This window comes from Pseudopodoces humilis, chromosome 32, assembly GCF_049639895.1.
Source record: "Pseudopodoces humilis isolate 2021_Gansu_Grassland_sample_001 chromosome 32, ASM4963989v1, whole genome shotgun sequence".
In the NCBI taxonomy this organism is placed as follows: domain Eukaryota; kingdom Metazoa; phylum Chordata; class Aves; order Passeriformes; family Paridae; genus Pseudopodoces; species Pseudopodoces humilis.
The window spans coordinates 1,617,612-1,640,357 of NC_142231.1; the positions used below are offsets into that span (position 1 = coordinate 1,617,612).

A 22,746-nucleotide genomic window follows, 5' to 3' on the forward strand; every position below is an offset into this window, starting at 1 on the left:
TGTGATATGTGTGTGATATGTGTGATATATGTATGTGTGATACCTGTGATGTGTGATACGTGTGATACACGTGTAGTACATGTGATATATGTGTGATATGTGTGTGATATGTGTGATATGTGTGTGTGATATATGTATGATACATGTGATATATGTGTGATATATGTGTGATATGTGTGTGATATGTGTGATATGTGTGTGATACCTGTGATGTGTGATACGTGTGATATACGTGTAGTACATGTGATATATGTGTGATATGTGTGTGTGATGTGTGTAGTACATGTGATATGTATGTGATATGTGTGTGTGATACGTGTATGTGTGATTTTTGTGTGTGTGATGTGTGCACACACATGATGAGTGTGTTCAAGCATCTCTGATCCGTGTTTCCGAGTGTGATTTGTGTGTGTGCAATCATGAGTGGTGTTAGCGTGGCGTGTGTGTGTGCAATCCTGGGGTGCTTGTGGCACCCATGCTGTGCTTGTGCAAGGACATGATGTGTGTTCAGGTGTGAGCTGTGTTCAGGTGTGTGCAAGGACATGATGTGTGTTCAGGTGTGTGTGCAAGGACATGATGTGTGTTCAGGTGTGATCTGTGTGCAGGTGTGTGTGCAAGGACATGATGTGTGTTCAGGTGTGAGCTGTGTGCAGGTGTGTGCAAGGACATGATGTGTGTTCAGGTGTGTGCAAGGACATGATGTGTGTTCAGGTGTGATCTGTGTGCAGGTGTGTGTGCAAGGACATGATGTGTGTTCAGGTGTGTGCAAGGACATGATGTGTGTTCAGGTGTGTGTGCAAGGACATGATGTGTGTTCAGGTGTGTGTGCAAGGACATGATGTGTGTTCAGGTGTGAGCTGTGTTCAGGTGTGTGTGCAAGGACATGATGTGTGTTCAGGTGTGTGCAAGGACATGATGTGTGTTCAGGTGTGTGTGCAAGGACATGATGTGTGTTCAGGTGTGTGTGCAAGGACATGATGTGTGTTCAGGTGTGAGCTGTGTGCAGGTGTGTGTGCAAGGACATGATGTGTGTTCAGGTGTGATCTGTGCAGGTGTGTGTGCAAGGACATGATGTGTGTTCAGGTGTGAGCTGTGTGCAGGTGTGTGTGCAAGGACATGATGTGTGTTCAGGTGTGAGCTGTGCAGGTGTTCAAGGATGATTTGTGCATCTTCAAGCATGCATGGTGTGTGTACACATGTGTGTGCAAGCATGATTTGTGTGTGTGCAGGTGTGCAGGGCATGTATGCAAGCGTGATGTGTGTTTGTGCAGGTGTGCAGGGTGTGTGTGTAAGTATGATTTGTGTGTGCACGGTGTGTGTGTGCAGGGTGTGTGTGTGCAGGTGTGCAGGATGTGTGTGTGTGTGCAGGATGTGTGTGTATGATTTGTGTGTGCAGGTGTTCAGGGTGTGTGTGTGCAGGGTGTGTGTGTGCAGGTGTTCAGGGTGTGTGTGTGCAGGGTGTGTGTGTGCAGGTGTTCAGGGTGTGTGTGTGCAGGGTGTGTGTGTGCAGGTGTTCAGGGTGTGTGTGTGCAGGGTGTGTGTGCAGGTGTTCAGGGTGTGTGTGTGCAGGGTGTGTGTGTAAGTATGATTTGTGTGTGCAGGATGTGTGTGTGTGCAGGGTGTGTGTGCAGGGTGTGTGTGCAGGGTGTGTGTGTGCAGGTGTGCAGGATGTGTGTGTGTGTGCAGGATGTGTGTATGATTTGTGTGTGCAGGTGTTCAGGGTGTGTGTGTGTGTGCAGGATGTGTGTGTGCAGGTGTGCAGGGTGTGTGTGTGCAGGGTGTGTGTGTGTGCAGGTGTGCAGGGTGTGTGTGTAGGTGTGCAGGGTGTGTGTGTGCAGGGTGTGTGTGCAGGTGTTCAGGGTGTGTGTGTAAGTATGATTTGTGTGTGTGCAGGATGTGTGTGTGCAGGTGTGCAGGGTGTGTGTGTGCAGGATGTGTGTGCGCAGGTGTGCAGGGTGTGTGTGTGCAGGGTGTGGGAGTGTGGGTGTGCCATCTTGGGGTGGGTAGGGACTGAGCCACCCTGGGCTGGGCACTCCAGACCCTGGATAGGACACCCCAAACCATGGGCTGAGCATCCCAAACCCTGTTAGAGCACCCCAAACCATGGGCTGAGCATCCCAAACCCTGTTAGAGCACCCCAAACCACAGCTGGGCATCCCAAACCCTGGATAGGACACCCCAAACCACAGCTGGGCATCCCAAACCCTGGATAGGACACCCCAAACCACAGCTGGGCATCCCAAACCCTGGATAGGACACCCCAAACCACAGCTGGGCATCCCAAACCCTGGATAGGACACCCCAAACCACAGCTGGGCATCCCAAACCCTGGATAGACACTCCAAGCCCCAGCCTGAGCACTCCAAGCCCAGATCAAGGCACCCAAGACCCTCCATAACCTCCTGCCCAAAACCAGCAGCTGCCCTTTGCTGCCCAGTTCCTTCCAGTCTCTGACTGGGCACAGACCGAGGTGGCAGCTGTGACGTGCTGAGAACCATTTGGAGCTGAACCCCCTGAATGGCCACGTTATCCCACACCAGCTCTGCTTCCATCCCAGGCCGTGCAAACCCCTCAGGGCTGGTGGCCGTGGGCCCCTGGAGCAGCCACGAGAGGGTTGGCACGAGGCTGGAGCCGGGTTTATTACGGGATCCAACGGTGCTGCTGGAGACGTGGAGGTGAAGCCATAAATTGAGGCAATTTAAAGCCATAAATTGGGCCCAGGCCCATCCTGCTGTGGTGCCCAGTGCCCAGCATGGGAGGTTCGGCAGCTCTTAGGTGATAAAATAGCTTTACACTTTATTAAATATATTAAATCTTAATAATTAAATAGTTATGTGGCAAAGCTGGTTCTGCTGAACGTCCCATCCTGGTCATGTCCAAGCATCTCCAAGCATGGGGTGGATTTTGGGATGGCAGGGAGCAATGCAGGATGAAGCCAGCCGAGCCAAAACACCTCAAAAAACATCAAAATATTGGCAAAAAGCCAAAAGGACAGTTCTTTGGCGAGGGGCATGCTGGCTGCTCGGCGAGGAAGGATCACCACGGGACCCCCATCCGGCACGTGGAACTCTCAGGCCACGCTGGACGCCGGCAGCTCTTCATTTTTGGGATCCCCACAATCCGGGGTGCGGATCTGGCCCGACCAGGGGGATGCTGCCCTTGGACCATCCTTTCCCAGCAAAACCTCTCCCTCCTTTAGCCAGGGGTGCTCCGGGCACCGCAGCTCTGCCGAGGAGTTTTCAGGGCGACACTGGGCAGCTCGGTGGCCGGCGATGGAGCCGGAGCTGGGTGGGTGCCCCGGGGGGGGCACAGGGGGGGCTCTGCCATCGCTGCCCCTCGCCCTGGCACCAGCCCGGGGACTCGGGGTGGGCGAGCAGCTGCCATCCCCGCCGGCACAGCGAGACGCGCCGGTGTCGGGTGACGGATCCAGGGGATATTTTTATGGCCGGGTGGAAGATTCCTCCTTTGGTGTTTGGGGTTTTTTTTCCTATTTTTTCCGTGCTTGCAAATTCGACCGGCTCGAAGGTGGGCGAGGCAGGAGCTGCGAGCAAATCCCCTCTGTGACCGGAGCCATCCCGTCCCCGGTGCAGCCCGTCCGTGGCTCCGGTGTCCGGTTCCCGGCTCTCACTGCTCCGCTTTTGGCTTCTCTGCGGAATTGTTCAGCTTCTTCAAGGTCTTTTTAATGCGCAGGGCGGTGAGACGGGCCGTGGGGCTCTGGTACCAGCACTCCTTCATGATCTTCGCCAGTGCCGACAGCACCTGGGGAGGCACAAGAGGAGGGATAAAGGGAAGGGTTTATCCGGCTCGGGGCGGGAGGGGGCCGGTCCCCCCGGCACTCACCGAGTCTGAGAAGAGGCGGTTTGGGATCACGGGGGTCTGCTGGTCCACACACACCACCTTCTTCATGTCCTCGAAGCTGGGGTCGCTGGGCACGGCGTCGAAGAAGGGCGGCCGATACTCCTCCACGATGCCTGCGGGAGGGGGGTGGCGTGAGGACGGGGGACAGCCAGGGCGTCACCCCCATCCTGCACACCACGGGCGGCCTGGAGCTTCCCGGCACAGCCCAGCTGCTCCCTGCCTTGGGAGGCTCGTGGGGAGCGGCCGGTGGGATGTTCCTCACCCGGGCACGGTGGCAGCTGGTGCTGGTTCTGGTACCGCTGGTTCTGGTACCGCTGGTGGCTCCAGCACCGGCTCCAGCACCAGCCCCACCACGAGTATCGGCTCCAGCACCAGCTCCAGGCAGCCCTTGGCTCTGTGGCCACCTCCACTCAGCACCTGGTGGTCAGCCTGCCAGCTGGCCCAGCTAATCTCTGCTTAATGCTTGCATATGTCCGTGTCTAACTGGGATTTAATGACTCTGGGAAGCCTCGAGCCCCCAGCAGCTCCCTGCACGCCAAGGGGTGACCCCAAAACCTCAGGGTCCCCTGGAGTTTCCCCTCCCCAATCCCCTGGAGCCGTCCTGGAGAGTGAGGGCTCCTGGAAGGGTTAAACCCAGCTGTCTGAAGGTCATTCCTGCGCGAGGCTGGGGTAATTCGCAGTCAATGTGTAATCTGAGGGACCTCTGGGGCCGTAAATGAGATTATCCCGGCCAGACTGCGCCTGGGGGGACCCTCTGCCCCGCCCGCCAGCACCCACCACTTAATTAACGCTTTTAATGGACTTTGCCGTGATGAGCAGCGCTGGCCGGGCAGCCTCAGTGAGGTTCATCCCCAAGGCGGGGGGACCCTACCCCTTGTCCCGGTGCCGAGCTCCCGAGCCGAGCCCGGCGGCCGGAGGTCCCGGCCGTGGCCGCTTTCCAGGCAGCGCTCGGAGCCGCTTGTTTTCTAATCAGCGCTGAACAAACAAAGCACTGATTGAGTCTAATGGGCCCTTTAATCAGAGAGCCGGGTGCTGACACTAGATTACAGTGTTTATAATTTACAGCTAATCTTCTGGGCGAAGGAAAAGGGAAAAAAAAAAGAAAAGCAACAAGAAAAGGAGAGAAGGAGGGAACGGAGCTGGCGGGGAGCCGGGAGCCGCTCACCGTTCACCACCGTCCGCCGGGTGATCTCCCACAGCACCAGCCCGTACGCCCAAATGTCCGTTTTCTTGTAGGACTCGAAGCAATCGGTGCGGATCTGCTCGCTCAGCACCTCCGGGGCCATGTAGCGCTTGGTGCCCACCCGGGGGTTGTTGCCGATGTCCAGGTAATCGCTGCCCTGGGAGTGCATGACCGCCAGCCCTGGGGGGACAGGTCACAGAGAGTTTGGGATGACTTTTAAAGTCATTAATTCAGCTATAAAATGTTGGGATATCGGCCCTGGTCAGTGTATATTTATATTTATATTTATATTTATATTTATATTTATATTTATATTTATATTTATATTTATATTTATATTTATATTTATACTTATATCTATATTTATATTTATATCTAAATATTATATATAATATTATTTGTTACATTGTTATATTATATTATATTATATTATATTATATTATATTACATTACATTATATTACATTATATTATATTACATTATATTATATTACATTATATTATATTACATTATATTATATTACATTACATTATATTACATTATATTATATTATATTATATTACATTATATTATATTATATTATATTATATTATATTATATTATATTATATTAATAGAAAAATAATATATAATATAATATATAATATATAATAATATTAACATTATAATTATTAACATAATTATAATATATTATATAATAATATTAACAATAATATACAATATTTATAATATATTTAATATATAATATATAATTATTCTAATAATATTACAATAACAATTATAATAATATAATAATAACAACTTTAATAATTTAAATAATATATATTTATAATAATTATATATAATATTATATATTATATAATATTATTTATATTATTAGAAATCAAAACATAATATAGATATATAAAGATATAAATATAAAAATATATATCTATATATAAATATATAAATTTCCAAAGCTGCATCCAGCATCCCAGAGGTATCAAAACCCCAGGACATCACATCCTTGTGGCACCATCACCCTGGGGCATCACATCCCGGGAATATTCCATCCCCAAGATGTCACATTCCTGGAATGTCACATCTGTGGGGTTCCCCAACCCTGGAGCAGCGCGTCCCTGGGGTGACGCGTCCCTGGGGTACCTCATCCCAGGGGTACCTCATCCCCGGGGTACCTCATCCCGGGGGTACCTCATCCCTGGGGTACCTCATCCCAGGGGTACCTCATCCCAGGGGTACCTCATCCCTGGGGTACCCCATCCCGGGGGTACCCCATCCCTGGGGTGACACATCCCTGGGGTACCTCATCCCCGGGGTACCTCATCCCTGGGGTACCTCATCCCTGGGGTGACGCGTCCCTGGGGTACCTCATCCCCGGGGTACCTCATCCCCGGGGTACCTCATCCCTGGGGTACCTCATCCCTGGGGTACCACACCCCTGGGGTACCACACCCCTGGGGTACCTCATCCCTGGGGTGACACATCCCTGGGGTACCCCATCCCTGGGGTACCCCATCCCTGGGGTACCCCATCCCTGGGGTACCTCATCCCCGGGGTACCTCATCCCCGGGGTACCTCATCCCGGGGGTACCACACCCCTGGGGTACCTCATCCCTGGGGTGACACATCCCCGGGGTACCTCATCCCTGGGGTGACACATCCCAGGGGTACCTCATCCCTGGGGTACCTCATCCCTGGGGTACCTCATCCCTGGGGTGACACATCCCTGGGGTACCCCATGCCTGGGGTACCTCATCCCTGGGGTACCACACCCCTGGGGTACCTCATCCCCGGGGTACCTCATCCTGGGGGTACCACACCCCTGGGGTGACACACCCCTGGGGTACCTCATCCCTGGGGTACCTCATCCCCGGGGTACCACACCCCTGGGGTACCTCATCCCCGGGGTACCTCATCCCCGGGGTACCACACCCCTGGGGTACCTCATCCCTGGGGTACCTCATCCCTGGGGTACCTCATCCCCAGGGTACCTCATCCTGGGGGTACCACACCCCCGGCTATCACAACCTTGGCGTTTCACACCCCGAAGTGCCACATCTGGGGTAGCACATCCCACCCCTCTGTCTCACCCAGGTCTGCAATGCAGCACTGCCGGTTGCTTTTCACCAGGATGTTCCTGCTTTTCAGGTCCCGGTGGGCGATGGCAGGTTTGCCTTGCGTGCCAAAAATCTCCACGTGGAGGTGGACGAGGCCACAGATGATGGAGGAGGCCAAGCCCAGGCAGGTCTCCACGTCCAGGGCTGTCCTCTGCAGGAAGTCGTAGAGAGAGCCGTTCTCGTGGTAGTGTGTGATGAGCCACAGCTGCGTGCTGGAGTTCCTGGACGTCATGTCAGAGGCGATGAAACCTGGAATGGAGAAACCCCTGGGATGGTGGAGCCACCATGAGGCCGCCCCCACTTCTCCGGCCCTCCTGGCCCCCCACTCACCCAGGATGTTGTCGTGCCGGAGGAGGACGGTGTTGTAGATCTCCGTCTCGCGGAACCACGACTGCTCGTCCCGGGAGGAGAAGATCTTCACGGCCACGCTCTCGCCGTGCCACACTCCCCGCCACACCTCGCCGTAGCGCCCTTTACCTGCCGCAGCCGTGGCACCGCGTCACTCGGATCCCGCGTGGGAGAGCGATGGAGCAGCACGCGGCTCCTTGACCTTGGCCAACATCCACTCACCCACCCAGCTGCTCCTCCCTCCCCAGCCCGCAGGACAGGCGATGAACCTGGGCTTGCTGCTGGCTTTTGGCTGACACCGTTGGGTCCAACTCCCCCTCCTGGGTTTGAAGCTGCAGTGCCGTCACTCAGGCACTGCTATAATTTCTAATGTCCCCTGCCTCTCTGCCACTACTGCCCGCCCCACAGCAGTCAGGGAGACAGGGGAGATAGATTTAGCTTGCCAAAGAAGATCCTAAAAACGAGCTCTTTCCCTTAGCTGAGATGGCAGTCACAGCTTTATTTCTTGGGATCCTTCAGGGTGAGGTTGCAGGAGGGAAAGAGGAAGAGGATAAGCACCCCTTTTTGAAGGCAGGGGGGAAAGGGGTGGAGGGAATTCACACAACCAATAAGGGGAAATGGGGAGAACAAGATAAGGAAAAGAAACTTAAAATTCTACATTTTTGGGGGTACATTTTTTGGGTCATACCATTTCTCCTAACTGCACTACAAGAAGGCACCAGCTGGGGGTGACCAGGGCAGCCTCCCCCACCTCAGCCGCTCTCCTTACCCACACACTCCATGAGGGTGATCTGCCGAGCCACCGTGCGCTGGACGAGGAAAGGCAGCCCAGAACCACTGCCCGTGGTGCAGTCATCGTTCAGCAGCTCCTGTGCACACAGGGTGCCCGTGGGGTCAGCATGGCCACCATCCCCACACACACCTTGGGGACATTTAGGGTCCCTCGTGGAGCTCACCCACCTCTAAGGTGCTGTCTCCCATCATGGATGCCTTCAGCATGAGGTCTGTGTCACCAAAGTCACTGTGCTTGTGGCGGTGCTGGGCCACCTTCCAGCAGAAGAGCGCCGTGAGTGCCGCGAGGACGAGGAGGGAGAGCAGTGGGACGAAGATCATCAGGAGGAGGTTGGGTAGGGAAGGCGTCTTTACCAGGGCATCTTCTCCTGGGTGGGAGAAACAAGGGATGGAAGCAGGAGGGAGGGTGGAGGTTTGGGGTTTGGGCCTGGGGGAGAGTGTCCCTGCATTGGGATCAACCCCATGGGTGGCAGCACAGCCCAAGAAGGGACACCTGGGGACATCTCGGCGGCTCTCTAGGTGCTGAGTGACAACAAGGACAATCTTGAGACCCAACCACATCTCCATCCACGTGGGCAGCCCGTCTCCTGTCCCCCTGCCCCTGTACCTTGCAGGAAGATCTCCAGCTCAGCGTTGCACATGCGGAAGTTGCAGCACCTCGTGCCGTACTGCTCCGTCACGGGCGTGTGGCAGTGCTCCAGGATGTTCTGGGAGAAGCAGCCCCGGTGCTGGGTGATGGTTCCCTCCTCCCTCCTCTTGCTGACGAAGCACACCTTGCCCGTGCAGTTGGGCTGGCTGCAGTGGGGCACATCGCAGGCACACAGCAGCTCCTCTGCGGGCACGAGGAGGGGACACCTTGTGCCATGGGGTCACCCCGCTGCCCACCCGGGAGCTCCGGTGGCTTTGGGGACAGGGACATTGTCCTAAAGAGTGGGACATGGGCAGCCTGGGAGCATCAGAGGAGGAGGGGAAGGCTGCTGTCCATCCTGACACCTCCCAGAAATCACCTGTTCCCAGCCCTGAGCCTGGGGGTCACCTGTCCCCACACCCCCAAGAGGCTCTGTGGAATGGAGGGTGCATCGAGTCCCAGCAGCTGGGGTTGACTGGGACGCACTGGTTTACAACACCCATCCTGCCATGGAATCCCAGGGGACACGGGACCTATGGGAACCTGATCCCGGGAGCTGGGGTGGGATCAAAAGCCCCAGACTCATCCAGTGCCTTTCCAGAGGGTGTTTTGGGAGCCGGGTGCCAAACCCAGGGTCTTTCCTGGAGTTTTTCTTGACTTCCCCGAAGACGCCACGGTGCCAGAGTGGCTCAGATGACTGCCACACTCCCAAATTCCTAATTTAGCTCTGCCCTTTTGCACAGAAAATATCCCTCCTGGAATCAGTGAGTTCAGCGTGAGGGCAGCCAGACATCCAGTGGTGAGGGGACAGTGAGGGGACAGCAAGGGGGTGGCTTTGGTGGCCCTCCTGCACCTCCTGTCCCCCTGCCCCAAAGGCTGCCTGGTGCCAGTGCCAGGGGGTGGTGGCGGGGCCGGTTTGGGGTTGGTGGCCCCGTGGGCAGGACAGGGACTCGGTGGAGACTCATCCCCCCAGAAAGTTCTGCTGCTCCTCCCTGGCACTGCCACATCCTCCTGGACCTCCCTGCAAAAGCATCCAGCCTGGATCTGTCCCCAGGTCACCTGCTGCTCCCCTGGGATGCTGAGCAGCTCCTCCTGCTTCCCATCATCCTCATCCTCTTCATCACCACCACCATCATCATCCCCCGTGGGGAAACCCACATTTTTCAGTAAGTGGTACCAGCCTTTCCCCATCTCCCCTCCGGTGACAGCAAAGCACTTGATCAACCACAATTAATTAAGCTGAGATCCTCTCTGGGGGATGGCTCACCATACACAGGGGCACAGCACAGTCCCCGAGGAGCCCAGCTTCCTCCCGGGTTTTATTTTGGGCAGAGATGATCCCAAAAAGCCCGAGGGTTTATTTTAACCTGCTGTGCACTGGCACTCACCGGCTGCGAAGCTGAGGGACAGAGACATCAGCAGCAGCACCACCCGGCCACCGGCTCCACCCGGCATCGTCCTGCGGAGAGCAGAGGGGTGAGAGCAGCCCCTGCACCCCCGGGGGCTTTGGGAAGGGACAGGGGGGACCTTGCGGAGCCGCGGGCAGAGTGAGGTGGGATGTGCTGCTTCCAACGCACATCCTGGGTCCAGCCCTTCCTGACAGCACATCCCGGCACCTCCCAGGCTCGGGGGACCTCCCTACCATGGCAGGGGGTCCCACTCGCGGTCCCACAGCGCTCAGGAATGAACTGGAACCAGGCTCTTCCCACATCTGCCAGCCCCAACCTCCTTCCTTTCTCCCGGTGATCCGAACTCCGGCACTTCCCGCTGTTCCCGTGGCTCCTGATCTGTAAAACCACGGCCCCCACGGGCTTGGCAGCGCTGACGATGCCGCGGCACCGCTGGAGATTCCAGGTTTGGAATGGATTCCAGGGCTGTGGGATGGAGCTCAAAGCCCCAACATCTCCCGCTGGCCACGGGCAGGGGCTCGGTCCTGAGGGTGCTTTTGTGTGGAGCTTATCAATGACACAAACAGAGGTGCTGGGACAGCCAAAAATTCCTTGCTGAGCCTTTGGGGGAAGTTTGGCTATTTTTAATCTTCCTTTTTTTTTTCTCCTTGTGAAAGAGCCATTTCTGCCAAGGCAAACACGGAGATCCCCCCGCTGCCCCCCGCCTCGCTCCATGGCCGCAGTCCCCGGCCCCTCCTCGGCTCATTCTTCGTGTTCCCGACATAAACATGCCAAAGGCTCCGTTTCCTGCAATTGAAGAGCCCAGCCCAGGGCTGCTGGGACAGGAATCAAGATTGTTTAGATTCTGGCCTTGATGGGGAAGAGGAGTCACGCAAGCCCGGCCCTCGGGAGCGCACACGGACGTGGCTGACCCCGGCAGGCTCCAGCCGTGCTGGAAATCGGGCTTTTCCTCCCCGAAATAACTCACTCGGTTGTTGCTCAGGGGGAGGAAACAGATCCTGGGTCCTGGGGCTGAGGGCAGGAGCTGGGGGCTGCTCCTCGGTGTGAGGAGCGAGGTCAGGCTGATCCATCCGACCCTCGGCTGGGCCAGGATCGGCTTTGTTTAAAATCCCAACTCGCTCAGAGCTGGGCTGGGATCTGCTTTATTTTAAAACTCAGGGCTGCTGATTCCTGACTGCCAGGATGCTGCTGAACACCACACTTCTCGCCATCCTGAGAGCTCCAGGATGCATGTTTTAAAAGGGAAGCTGAGTCTCCCAGGTGGAGAATTCCCTCCTTGGAGCCACTTCCAAAATCCTGAACCATTAGACAGCTGCAGGATATTTGCCATGAAATACAAAGCAGGCAGGGCGTCACCCAAAACTCTGATGTAAATGAAACATCCCATGGATTGCCGTTGTTACTGGGAGCAAACCTTAATCCAGAGCCATTCCTGGCATCCCACAGGAAAAACATCCCAGGTTCTTCAGTAATGGCACAAACCAGTCCTGGCATAGCCATCCCTGTCCCTTCCTTCCTCCTTTCTCATCGGGACCTGCAGCTCCCGACATGCAGAGCATCTTACCCTGCCTGGCTGGCTGCTATATTATTTTCTTTGGGATTTGTAGCATCAGGAGAAGGAAAAACCCCAAGGAAACCTCTGGGATGGGACATGGGTGCTGGCAGGAGTGGTTGGGAGCAAGAGGCAGCTGTGCTGCAGCTCGAGGGTCTGGAGCAAGAACAAACCCTGGGGAAGGGGAATTTCCCCATCACCTCCATGGAGAGAAAAGCAAAGGGGAAATGGAGCAGGAACAACATCAGTTCAGGGAAGGGTGGCAGGGCACAACCCTCAGGATGTGGGATGGTTCAGGGATCCCTGCTCTTACCAGGGCAGCTTGGCTGAGCTCCTCAATCCCAGCTCTTGTGCCTTCTCCTGTGGTTTCTGCAGCTGACAGGGGGTTTAGGCACGGGCTGTGGCTCACGGCTCTGCTCCCTGTGCTGCCTTTCCCCAGGGAGTCACACACAGCCCAGCCCCTCGTGCTGGTGCCAGCCAGGTGAGCCAGGTGTGTACCGGCTGCAGGGCTGCATGGACAGCGGGGCAGAGCTGGCAGCAGCTTTGCCACAGATCCCAAGGCTCCAGCCTGGTCTCAGGCACAGGTGGAGGTTTTCCTTTCCTTGCTCACAGCTGCAGGTGGGTCACAGACACAGCAAAGCTGCATTCACCCTCCAGCAGGCTCCACCAGCCCAGTCCCCATCACTGAGGGGCATTTCCATTCCATGACCATGCACCACTCAGAGAGCAGCAAAACCCACTCAGAGAGCAGCAAAACCCACTCAGAAAACAGCAAAACCCACCCAGAGAGCAGCAAAACCCACTCAGAGAGCAGCAAAACCCACCCAGAGAGCAGCAAAACCCACTCAGAGAGCAGCAAAACCCACTCAGAGAGCAGCAAAACCCACTCAGAAAACAGCAAAACCCACCCAGAGAGCAGCAAAACCCACCCAGAGAGCAGCAAAACCCACTCAGGAGGCAGCAAAACCCACTCAGAGAGCAGCAAAACCCACTCAGAGAGCAGCAAAACCCACTCAGAGAGCAACAAAACCCACTCAGAAAACAGCAAAACCCACTCAGAGAGCAGCAAAACCCACTCAGAGAGCAACAAAACCCACTCAGAGAGCAGCAAAACCCACTCAGGAGGCAGCAAAACCCACTCAGAGAGCAACAAAACCCACTCAGAGAGCAGCAAAACCCACTCAGAGAGCAACAAAACCCACTCAGAAAACAGCAAAACCCACTCAGAGAGCAGCAAAACCCACTCAGAGAGCAGCAAAACCCACTCAGAAAACAGCAAAACCCACTCAGAGAGCAGCAAAACCCACTCAGAGAGCAGCAAAACCCACTCAGAGAGCAGCAAAACCCACTCAGAGAGCAACAAAACCCACTCAGAAAACAGCAAAACCCACTCAGAAAACAGCAAAACCCACTCAGAGAGCAGCAAAACCCACTCAGAGAGCAACAAAACCCACTCAGAAAACAGCAAAACCCACTCAGAGAGCAACAAAACCCACTCAGAGAGCAGCAAAACCCACTCAGAGAGCAGCAAAACCCACTCAGAGAGCAGCAAAACCCACTCAGAGAGCAGCAAAACCCACTCAGAGAGCAGCAAAACCCACTCAGAGAGCAGCAAAACCCACTCAGGAGGCAGCAAAACCCACTCAGAGAGCAGCAAAACCCACTCAGAGAGCAGCAAAACCCACTCAGAGAGCAACAAAACCCACTCAGAGAGCAGCAAAACCCACTCAGAGAGCAGCAAAACCCACTCAGAGAGCAACAAAACCCACTCAGAGAGCAGCAAAACCCACTCAGGAGGCAGCAAAACCCACTCAGGAGGCAGCAAAACCCACTCAGAGAGCAGCAAAACCCACTCAGAGAGCAGCAAAACCCACTCAGAGAGCAGCAGAACCCACTCAGAGAGCAGCAAAACCCACTCAGAGAGCAGCAAAACCCACTCAGAAAACAGCAAAACCCACTCAGAGAGCAGCAAAACCCACTCAGAGAGCAGCAAAACCCACTCAGAGAGCAGCAAAACCCACTCAGAAAACAGCAAAACCCACTCAGAGAGCAGCAAAACCCACTCAGAGAGCAGCAAAACCCACTCAGAAAACAGCAAAACCCACTCAGAGAGCAGCAAAACCCACTCAGAGAGCAGCAGAACCCACTCAGAAAACAGCAAAACCCACTCAGAGAGCAACAAAACCCACTCAGAAGGCAGCAAAACCCACTCAGAGAGCAACAAAACCCACTCAGGAGGCAGCAAAACCCACTCAGAGAGCAGCAAAACCCACTCAGGAGGACAACAAGACCCTGTCAGGTTCCCCTTGGTTTGGACATCGCCTGTGGCTCCTGGAGCAGAGGGGGACAAGGGCACTGTGGCTGTCCCGGCCTTGCCCAGGCTCCAGCTCCAGCTCTGTGGCAGAGCTCCCCAGTGGGGCTCTCCCCAGCTCGGATTTGGAGACGGAGCCTCTTTAGTGACCATTTGTGTCCTCCTTGCCCTGAGGGACGTGGCTGTGCACAAGGGGAGCATTGAGGTGACACATTCTGTGCTGCTGCAGCCCTCGCTAGCTGAGCTGAGCTGTCAGCTTCCCCTCGTTTTTCCCTGTGCCCTTTCAAAATACACCCAAATTCCCCATTTCCCATGTCGATTCCAGCCTTTCCATTGCTGTTGCTTATTATTCCAGCTCTTTAGCAAGGACCTGGGGACAGATCCTGCTACCACCACACTGATGTGAACCCTCATTTGTGCCCCGGCCCAAATTCCAGCCTCTCTAGCCCTGATGTCAACACCGGCGTCCCATGAAACACAAAGGAAATGGGGCCAAATCCTGATTTTGGGGGTAAATCAGGAGGGAAGCCCTGAGCTCGGTGCAGCCCCAGACCCCGTGAGCGTGTGGCTCTTCCCCACTCACCTTCAGCATCCACGTCCTGCAGGAGCCCGCGGCACTCCCGGCCCTGCCGAGGCTCTCGCGGCCGTGATCCCGCTCTGGATCTGCCTCAGCCGGGGCAGCTTTGCTCCGTGCCCTGAGCCCCAACTCCGAGGATCTTCATGGATCTGCTCCCCTCCCACCACCCATCGTGTCACCGTGGGGCTCCCTCGGCCGTGTCCGTCCCGCTGGGAGATTGTCACCCTCCCCGGCCTGGCTGCGGGGCTCGGCTCGGCCACCCCGTTGTCCAACGCAGCCGTTTGGCAGCTGCTCCGTGGTCTGGATGTGGGAGAAGTCAAAAAAATGTTTCTTATTACTGCCTCTTCCTGCCTGGCTTCTCTCCACCACTCCCAGCTAATAAAGCATTTCCTATTGCTGAGCACACAGCCACGACCAGCCTCCCTTCCTCCCGCTCACCGGGCCCCAGCTCCATCCTGGTTGCTTTCCCTCGCCTGTCGTTCCCTCCTTGTCCTTCACCGAGTGCTTTCCCACCCAGTTTTCATGGCAAACCCGATCCCATGGCATGGACATGGCCATCACCACTTCACCCTGAGCATCCCAAGGTCTTCAGCAGTAGCACAGCTGGTTGCTTTGACAGGGATGGGAATGTTCTAGAGAGATGCTGTGGGAATGACCTTGACCGGCTTGGCCACCCCTCCTGCTCCAGCCCTCATGGGGATGGAGCACCGTGCCAGAGCCAAGGGGCTCCCTGGTTATTCCGTGCTGGACCCAGCAGTGCCAGTGATGCCTTCTTGGGCTACCTAAAAGCAGAGGCCAGACAGAATTAAAGGAGTAAAAGTGTTTTTATTTGTTGAAGGGCATTCAGGTACATTTTGGGCAGACAAAGCCCCACCAGAGGCTACACCCAAAAACGGACCAAACCTATAAAAGTATGAAAACCCTTGACCCATCATCCATGTTGTACCAAAATGCACCTGAATGCCCTTCAATAAATATTTATTCCCTTAATTTTGTCTGGCCTCTGTTTTTGGGTAGCCCATAAAGGCATCGGGAGGGCGGGAGAGGGTTTCACCCCGGGCTGGAGATGTGGAGCCCTGGCCATGAGCAGGGCACGGTGGCCAAGGGGCTTCACTGGGAGCCTCGTGCTGGCACGTCCCCGCTGTCCCCACGGTGACAGGCACTGGGACACCGCGGGCAGGGCCGTTCCCACGGCCTGGGGCTGGGCACTTCCCGCTCCCCCGGAGCACACGGGACCGTGGGCAGCGGAAGCGCCGCTTCCCGTTTTGCCGCTTTCAGGGCTGTTCTTTGGGCCACCCCAATCTCAGCTGCTTCTCCCTCCTCCCGCTCCCCACTTCTCCCTCCAGCCCCATCACTGCCTTTCTGCTTTCTTGCTTTTCTGTTTCCCTGGCACGGTGACCCTCTCCCGCATCGCAGCCCTTTCCTAGCGAGGTGCCAGGGCCTGATTTTCCTCCCCGCTGCCATCGCATCCCCAGCCCCAGCAGCACCACGAACCCACCCGGAGCCTCCCAGCGCCGGCGGCGGAGCTTTGAGTCTCGCCAGCCGCTATCAGCCCTGATCTAGGAAGTTTAAACAAACAAAAGCACAAAACCAGGATAAAACATGAAGGACTTTCACACGTGACTTTGCCCGTGCGGGACCCGGAGCTTTGAGAAGCGGCGCGGGGGAAACGGGCAGTTTCCATCAGATTGGAGCTGCCCGGGGGAAGCTGATGCCTGCAGACATCCTATCTCCCTGACCATCTCTGCTCCGGCAGGCGGGGCGCAGCGATCCGGCCGGATTGGCCCCTCCCAGGGTTATTCCTGGATGGTTCTTGCATCCCTTCCATGGGAGCAGACACAGGGCATCCTGCTTTTACGGCTGCGGGCAGGAGTTATTCTGGGCCAGCTCTCCAGCAAGGGCTGCTGCTGGATGGTTTGATCCCTACAACTCCATCTCTCAAACGGGTCCTTTTTAACTCATAATCATCACTGAAGGGATGCTTAAAAACTTCTAAAAGTTCCTAAATCCTAATCCTGGGTGACTGGAAGGGCAGGGATGGGTGGGAGCCCCGGGCCCAGCTGCAGCTCTGGTGCTGTCAGTGTGAGACTCCAGGGAGGGATTGACTGTAGAAGTTCGAGATGGGCAAATCAAAGGCACCGCAGGCTCCTGCCCCACTCCCAGCCCTTGTCTGGGGCACACAGGGTGAATCAGCAGGGCTGGGCACCACCCACAGTCCCATGCCAGCCCTGCTACAACCTCCCGTCACCCCTTGAGGCCAAACGAGACTTTCCTTCATCACCCCGGTGCTCATCGCTGTGATTTCACCCTGCAGAAGGGAAGGGGCATCCCTGGACCACAGCCGGAGCCTCCCCATGTGCACCCAGCCGTCCCCTGGGGTCTCGCTGAGCGATTCCCCATGGCAGAGGGGGCAGAGGGGCCGGTGGGAGCCCGTCTCTCCCTTCCCCCCGAGGCTGGCGAGGCTCATGCCACGGCTGCTCCATGTGCCGTCCGCCCCCGGCTCATCTGCGAGCGGCAGGGAGCTGGCGAAGGAGGGCAGCCACGTGCCGGGGAGCCCGAGCGAGCCAAGGGATGGAGGGGAACAGACGGGGAGGCTGCAGCTCCTTCCCCACGGGAATCCTTCCCCTCCTGCGGCACAGCCCGAACCTCCCAGCGCCCCACAAAGGGCAGAGCTGCAACCTCAAAGTGGGGAGTGTGGACTCCTGTCCCCCTAAAAAGGGGGTGGTGCAGGGAGGGGGCTCCACAGCCGGCCAGGAATTATTTATGACCTGTGTAACTTTTGCTCTGAGCACTGTGACACTGCTCACTGTCCTTCTGGAGTCACACTCCACCCGTGCTGCAGGAGCCAGCACCCCAGCTTCACATCCCTACACCCTGGGATGGAGCTGGGTTTTAGGGGATCTTGAAATATGGGGGCACCAGCACCCTGCAGCTGGAGCTCTGGGGGCAGCTGGGGATGGAGCCCACGAGTATCCCAAGCTTGGTTTCCATCCTGTGCCTGCAGCTGGTGCTCCCTCCACAGCATGGAGCTGCTCCCTGTGCTGAGCCTTGCTGTGTCCATCCACCACCCAGGAGCCCACAGCAGTGGGGAATGTCACCGAGGAGGTGACAGGGTGGCCAGGGGACACCGGCAGCAAAGGGGGAAGCATTCCTGCCAGCCCCACAGCCACCCTGAGCTTTATTCATGGAATCAATCCTGTTAACATGGCAACCACTTCCATTTTAATTTGCTCAGCCACGTTCCAACGCACGCTGTGGAATCGAGAGCTCGGGAAGATCAAAGAGGTAAAAAAAAAAAAAAGAAAAAAAATGAAAGAGGAAAAAACACAGGAAGGACTTGTGCCACAATCCTGCTCCCTGGCATCCCTGGGGCTTGGGCCAGGGTCTCAGGACATCAGTGCCCAGCACAACATGTACCACCCTTGGGGTGGAGAGGACAAGAGGCCAGGCAGGGGCCTGTGAACCCTCGGGGATATTTCAGCTGGGTGTGTCCGCCCACATCATCCTCCTCCCTCGGACATTCCCATCCACCGGGAACAAAACCACCCCTGTGCCAGAAAAGCCAGCGGATCCAAGGGGACAGCAAAAACCTCGTCCCCACCCCGACACCTCCCTCCTTAACGTTTCTTTTTCTTTTTCTTAACGTTTCTTTTTCTTTTTCTTCTTCTTCTCCCCCGTCTTGGCCTCCTCGGCCGCTTTCTTCTCCTCCTTCAGCATCTTGTACCTCCACTGAGGCGGCTGCAGCAGGTGCTTGTCCTTCACGCGTGGCTTCCGCTCCCCGGTGGACGAGCCAGAGGCTTTGCTCACTTTGATTTTTGGGACGGGCTCCCCGGGGAAGATGCTGTTCCCACGCCGCAGCCACAGCGGCAGGAAGCTCAGGAGGCGGCTGGGCGGCCGCGGCGGCGGCAGCAGCCGCACCTCGGACGTGGCTTGGCCGTTGCAGGACGATCCCCCGGTGCCGGGGCGCGAGGACGTTTGGGACTCGCCGTCCGGATCCGGCACGTGCTGCCCGAGGATCTCCGGCACCGACAGCCTGCGCTTGCCCACCTCGGGCGGGCTGTCGGGGCAGACGGTTTGGCAAGCGGTAGCCACGAAAGGGCTGGCGAGGGACGTGGTCATCCTCACCATGTGGTCCATCACACCGTCCTCCTCGGGATTGCGGGGGATGTTGAAGGTGAAAATGGATCGGATCTTCTCCGACAGCCTCTTGCTCCTGGATTTGGGTCTCAGGGCCTTGGCCACCAGCTCGGCCAGGGCCGGCCACTCGGGCCGGTACTGGGCTCCGAATTGCTCCGCGCGCGGGCGCCGCAGGAGGCTCCGGATGCGCACGGTGGTCTCGAAGCGGCCGGTGAAATTCGCCCATTCCCTGGCTGTCTTCCCCTTCACGGCATCCACGGCCTGCAGGTCAGCTCCTGGAGACAGCACAGAGCATCACCATGCCTTAGGATTTCAGCATTTATATTTTTCAATCCCTGGACTGCATTAGTGCATAACTCTAAATAAACTCCCATGTGAAGCGTTCGCTGCTGTGTTCACATTTGGGATGGACAGAACAATCCCTCTAGGCCTGAAACTCAAGGACACCCTCCAGCCTCAGGCCCCAAAAAGTGTAAACAAAAGTGAATTGGTGGGGAGTGAACTGGGGGAATGTGACTTCATTACCTGGAGTTTTAATTGGAGGATTAACCCTTGAGATGTAAATGGACCAAAGTTAGATCTGTGTGAAAAACTCGTGCCCAGCATCCATCCTGGGCGTAGCCTCTGGGAGAGTTTTGACAGCCCAAGTTGTATCTATTGAAGGCCTTTAATAAATACCCACTTTATTCTCTTAACCTTGTCTAGCCTCTGCTCCAGGCAGCCACTCCAAGGCATCATCAGCACCCACCCCACCCTGAGCAGCAGTGCCAGCCGTCCCCAGGGACCCGGCCGAGGCTCGGGGGACGCTCACCCGCCAGGAGCAGGGCGGTGACGCAGTCCTGCCGCCCCTGCACCGCCGCCTTCATCAGCGCCGTCAGGCCCCGGGGGTCTCGCTGGTCCACCTCGAGACCCGGGTAGTAGTTGAGGAGGTAGTTGACAATGGTGATGTGTCCTTAACAGCCAGAGAGAAGCTGCGTTAGAGTTCCCACAGGTAACAGTGACGATGGCTGGGGCCTGTTGGACAAAGGATTTAGCAGCTGCATTCCGTGAGGATGCAGGTGCAGAAGGTTTAAGGGGCCGGGATTGAAAGGGTTTGGGTCTATTTTGGTTTGGGCATGGATGGAACAGCGCTGATGAAACAGCTGCTTTAGTGGAGAACACAGGAAAGAGTCCAAAAATACAAAAAAACCCATAAAATAATGAATTCTAGCAAGGATATAAATGGGAATCAAGGGTGATCCCCATTTTGGGATCCATCTCCTTCCCCTCCTGCTAAATCAGGGGGAGGGAGCCAGACTGGAGGTTTGGGTCCCACACAGAGCTCAGAGCTCAGGTAAATCCCTGCAGCTCCCGGAGCTTTCCTGGAGCACACGGGGCAGCTCCAGCCCAGCTCTGTTTGAGGGAGCAGCGCTGCAGAATCTCCATTTTCACATCAGTTTGAAAGCAGTGCTGAGCTGAACCATGAATGCAGCTGATGTCACACATCCCTTGGCAGCACGGCTCTCACCACAGGCCCTTTCAGGGTTTTTGGGGGAAGCACAGGGGGTCACATCCCTTCTTGAGGGTGCTGCCTGTGCCAAGGCCGGGCGCAGTGCTGACCTGCCTGGGCAGCCATCATCAGGGCCGTGTTCCCGTCGTTGTCCTGCTGGTTGACGTTGATGTAGGGACACCTCTGCAGCAGCGGCACAATGTCCACAAAGCCCTTGGAGCAGGCGACCATCAGCCCGTTCTGGAGAGGGGACAACGCTCAGCTCCAGCTCCATGTTCCCACCACGCTGCTCCCACGGCCCTCCCGAACTGTCCCCCCACCCAAACCTGGTGGGTGCAGGATGGGAGAGCAGACAAGGTTCTGCTCCAAGGACTGGATCAATCCCAGGAGACCAATTCCATCCAGGCCTCTCCCTCCTGCCCACTTTAGCAACCACCAGCCTTCAGGATTTGCCCGTTCCTGGAAAATCCTCTTTCTGCTCTGCAGGGTGCACACCTCACCCAGCCCAGCTCACCCTCCCGTTGATGTCCAGCTCTGTGGCCTCACTCCGGGTCACCCCACGCTCCAGCCTGTCCCACACCAGCTTGGCATCATTCCTGGCACAGCACTGGTAGAGACTGAGGAAGCCGGCACCGTCAGCCTCTGGGGACGCCTCATAGCAAGGGTAGACAGAGTCGTCAGAGAAGATGCTGCTGGTGTCCGAGGGCTCCGAGGATCCTGACGATGTGTCCTCCTCCTCCTCCTCCTGCTCATAGTGCAGCTCCGGGTCGGAGGCATCCAGGCTGGAAGTGGGAGCTGCAGCACGTTCTCCTCCACTGCAGGCATCTGTCATCCGGGCCGGGCGGGGGGAGCGAGCCCAGCCTGGCCCCGCGCCCCGCCTGGGGCCGGGAGCCTCTCCCGGGCGGACGAGGGGACACTCGGGGCTGGCACTCCCCCTGCACAGACACACAGGGGCCGTGGGAACCGCAGTCCCCGATCCCACTGGGAATCCTCGGCCGCCTCCCGGCCCCCGGCACAGCCCGGCAATCCGGGCTCCGTCCCCCACAAACGCTCACGGGGGTGTCCGGGGGCTGGGACACCCCCGGGGGGAGCAGCCCCCCACGGCACAGCGGGAAAAACAGGGGGACACCTTGGGAGTGTGAGAGGGGGGAAAGTGTCCCACAGTCCAGGCAGTGGGTCCAGGGCGTGGTGGGACTGGGAATGGGATTGGGAATGGGATTGGGAATGGGAATGGGAATGGGAATGGGAATGGGAATGGGAATGGGATTGGGAATGGGATTGGGAATGGGAATGGGATGGCAATGGGATTGGGAATGGGATGGGAATGGGATTGGGAATGGGATCGGGAATGGGATCGGGAATGGGAATGAGATTGGGATTGGGAATGGGATTTGGAATGCAATTGGGATTGGGAATGGGAATGGGAATGGGAATGGGAATGGGAATGGGAATGGGAATGGGAATGGGATTGGGAATGGGATTGGGAATGGGAATGAGATTGGGATTGGGAATGGGATTTGGAATGCAATTGGGATTGGGAATGGGGTTGGGATTGGGAATGGGGTTGGGATTGGGAATGGGATTGGGAATGGGATTGGGAATGGGATTGGGAATGGGATTGGGAATGGGATTGGGAATGGGATTGGGAATGGGATTGGGATTGGGAATGGGATTGGGAATGGGAATGGGATTGGGAATGGGATTGGGAATGGGATTGGGAATGGGATTGGGAATGGGATTGGGAATGGCTCCAGGGCTGTAGAGGTGCGTGGGGAACTGAACAGCTGGGCTGCTGTGCAAAGCACCAGGAGGAAGGACACGTGCACCCCCTCAGTGCCACACACAGGCTCTGAGCCCTTCCCAGACACCCTCCCCATCTATCCAGGGCACATCCCAACAGATCAGAGACTTTTCCCAGTGCAGCAGCCGGGAGCAGCTCCTGGCTCCCCCAGGACACAGGACAGCCCTGGAACAGGAGCCGTGGGCAGGGACACACTGGCTGAGCCTGGCAGCAGGGATTAAACCCTTTCGCTTCCGAACAGAAACCAGCAATTAATTGATGGGTGCCACGAAAGGAGGAAAGCCCTCAAAATTCCACTAAACTTTCCCACCCCTTAGATGTTCCCAAGCAGGCTCTGGGGATGGAGCACGATCCTCTCACCTTGATCTTCCCTGGGGCTGCTCAGATCTTCCCCGTGGGTCCCTCTTCAGCTGGGCAGCATCCCGGCCACAACCGGCAGGGAAAAGTCACCAGGCAACTGTGGAATGTCCCTCTGTACCCTCTGCAGGGAGAAACGGGTTTGTGCTCTGTGGCTAAGGTGGCCTTTTGGCACCAAAGCTGTGACA

The 22,746-nt window shown here is 56.4% G+C and overlaps 2 protein-coding genes across 3 annotated transcripts; both read right to left on the bottom strand.

Annotated features, from left to right (window-relative positions):
- Positions 1-2,771: 2,771 nt before the first annotated feature.
- Positions 2,772-15,074, bottom strand: ACVRL1 (activin A receptor like type 1). 2 transcript variants are annotated; one of them, XM_005532050.3, is made up of 10 exons: positions 14,781-15,074; positions 10,314-10,384; positions 8,905-9,129; positions 8,466-8,665; positions 8,275-8,374; positions 7,488-7,634; positions 7,131-7,406; positions 5,024-5,221; positions 3,841-3,971; positions 2,772-3,759 (listed from the first exon to the last, which is right to left on the bottom strand). In XM_005532050.3, exons 2-10 carry the CDS (start codon positions 10,378-10,380, stop codon positions 3,625-3,627), a joined length of 1,479 nt encoding a protein of 492 aa, XP_005532107.1. In that variant the 5' UTR covers positions 10,381-10,384; positions 14,781-15,074; the 3' UTR covers positions 2,772-3,624. The 2 variants fall into 2 exon arrangements, with proteins under 2 accessions (XP_005532107.1, XP_087924985.1); XM_088068859.1 differs by having other exon boundaries at positions 7,131-7,634.
- Positions 15,075-18,126: 3,052 nt separating this feature from the next.
- ANKRD33 (ankyrin repeat domain 33) lies at positions 18,127-22,686 on the bottom strand. The gene is made up of 5 exons (XM_005532051.2): positions 22,562-22,686; positions 20,915-21,335; positions 20,511-20,640; positions 19,723-19,863; positions 18,127-19,186 (listed from the first exon to the last, which is right to left on the bottom strand). The coding sequence occupies exons 2-5, from the start codon at positions 21,230-21,232 to the stop codon at positions 18,414-18,416; spliced, it is 1,362 nt and encodes a 453-aa protein (XP_005532108.2). The 5' UTR covers positions 21,233-21,335; positions 22,562-22,686; the 3' UTR covers positions 18,127-18,413.
- Between the last annotated feature and the right edge of the window lie 60 nt (positions 22,687-22,746).

Bases quoted from the DNA above. Each gene is read 5' to 3' on its own strand.
- ANKRD33 (XM_005532051.2), bottom strand. From the start codon at position 21,232: ATGACAGATGCCTGCAGTGGAGGAGAACGTGCTGCAGCTCCCACTTCC. The intron at 20,641-20,914 runs GTGAGCTGGGCT...TCCCCTCTCCAG, and splicing joins AGCTGGACATCAACGGGAGG to AACGGGCTGATGGTCGCCTG. The intron at 19,864-20,510 runs GTCAGCACTGCG...CTGGCTGTTAAG, and splicing joins GATGATGGCTGCCCAGGCAG to GACACATCACCATTGTCAAC.
- ACVRL1 (XM_088068859.1), bottom strand. From the start codon at position 10,380: ATGCCGGGTGGAGCCGGTGGCCGGGTGGTGCTGCTGCTGATGTCTCTG. The intron at 7,635-8,274 runs GTAAGGAGAGCG...CGGCTGCGGCAG, and splicing joins CACCCTCATGGAGTGTGTGG to GTAAAGGGCGCTACGGCGAG. The intron at 3,760-3,840 runs GTGAGTGCCGGG...GTGCCTCCCCAG, and splicing joins ACCGCCTCTTCTCAGACTCG to GTGCTGTCGGCACTGGCGAA.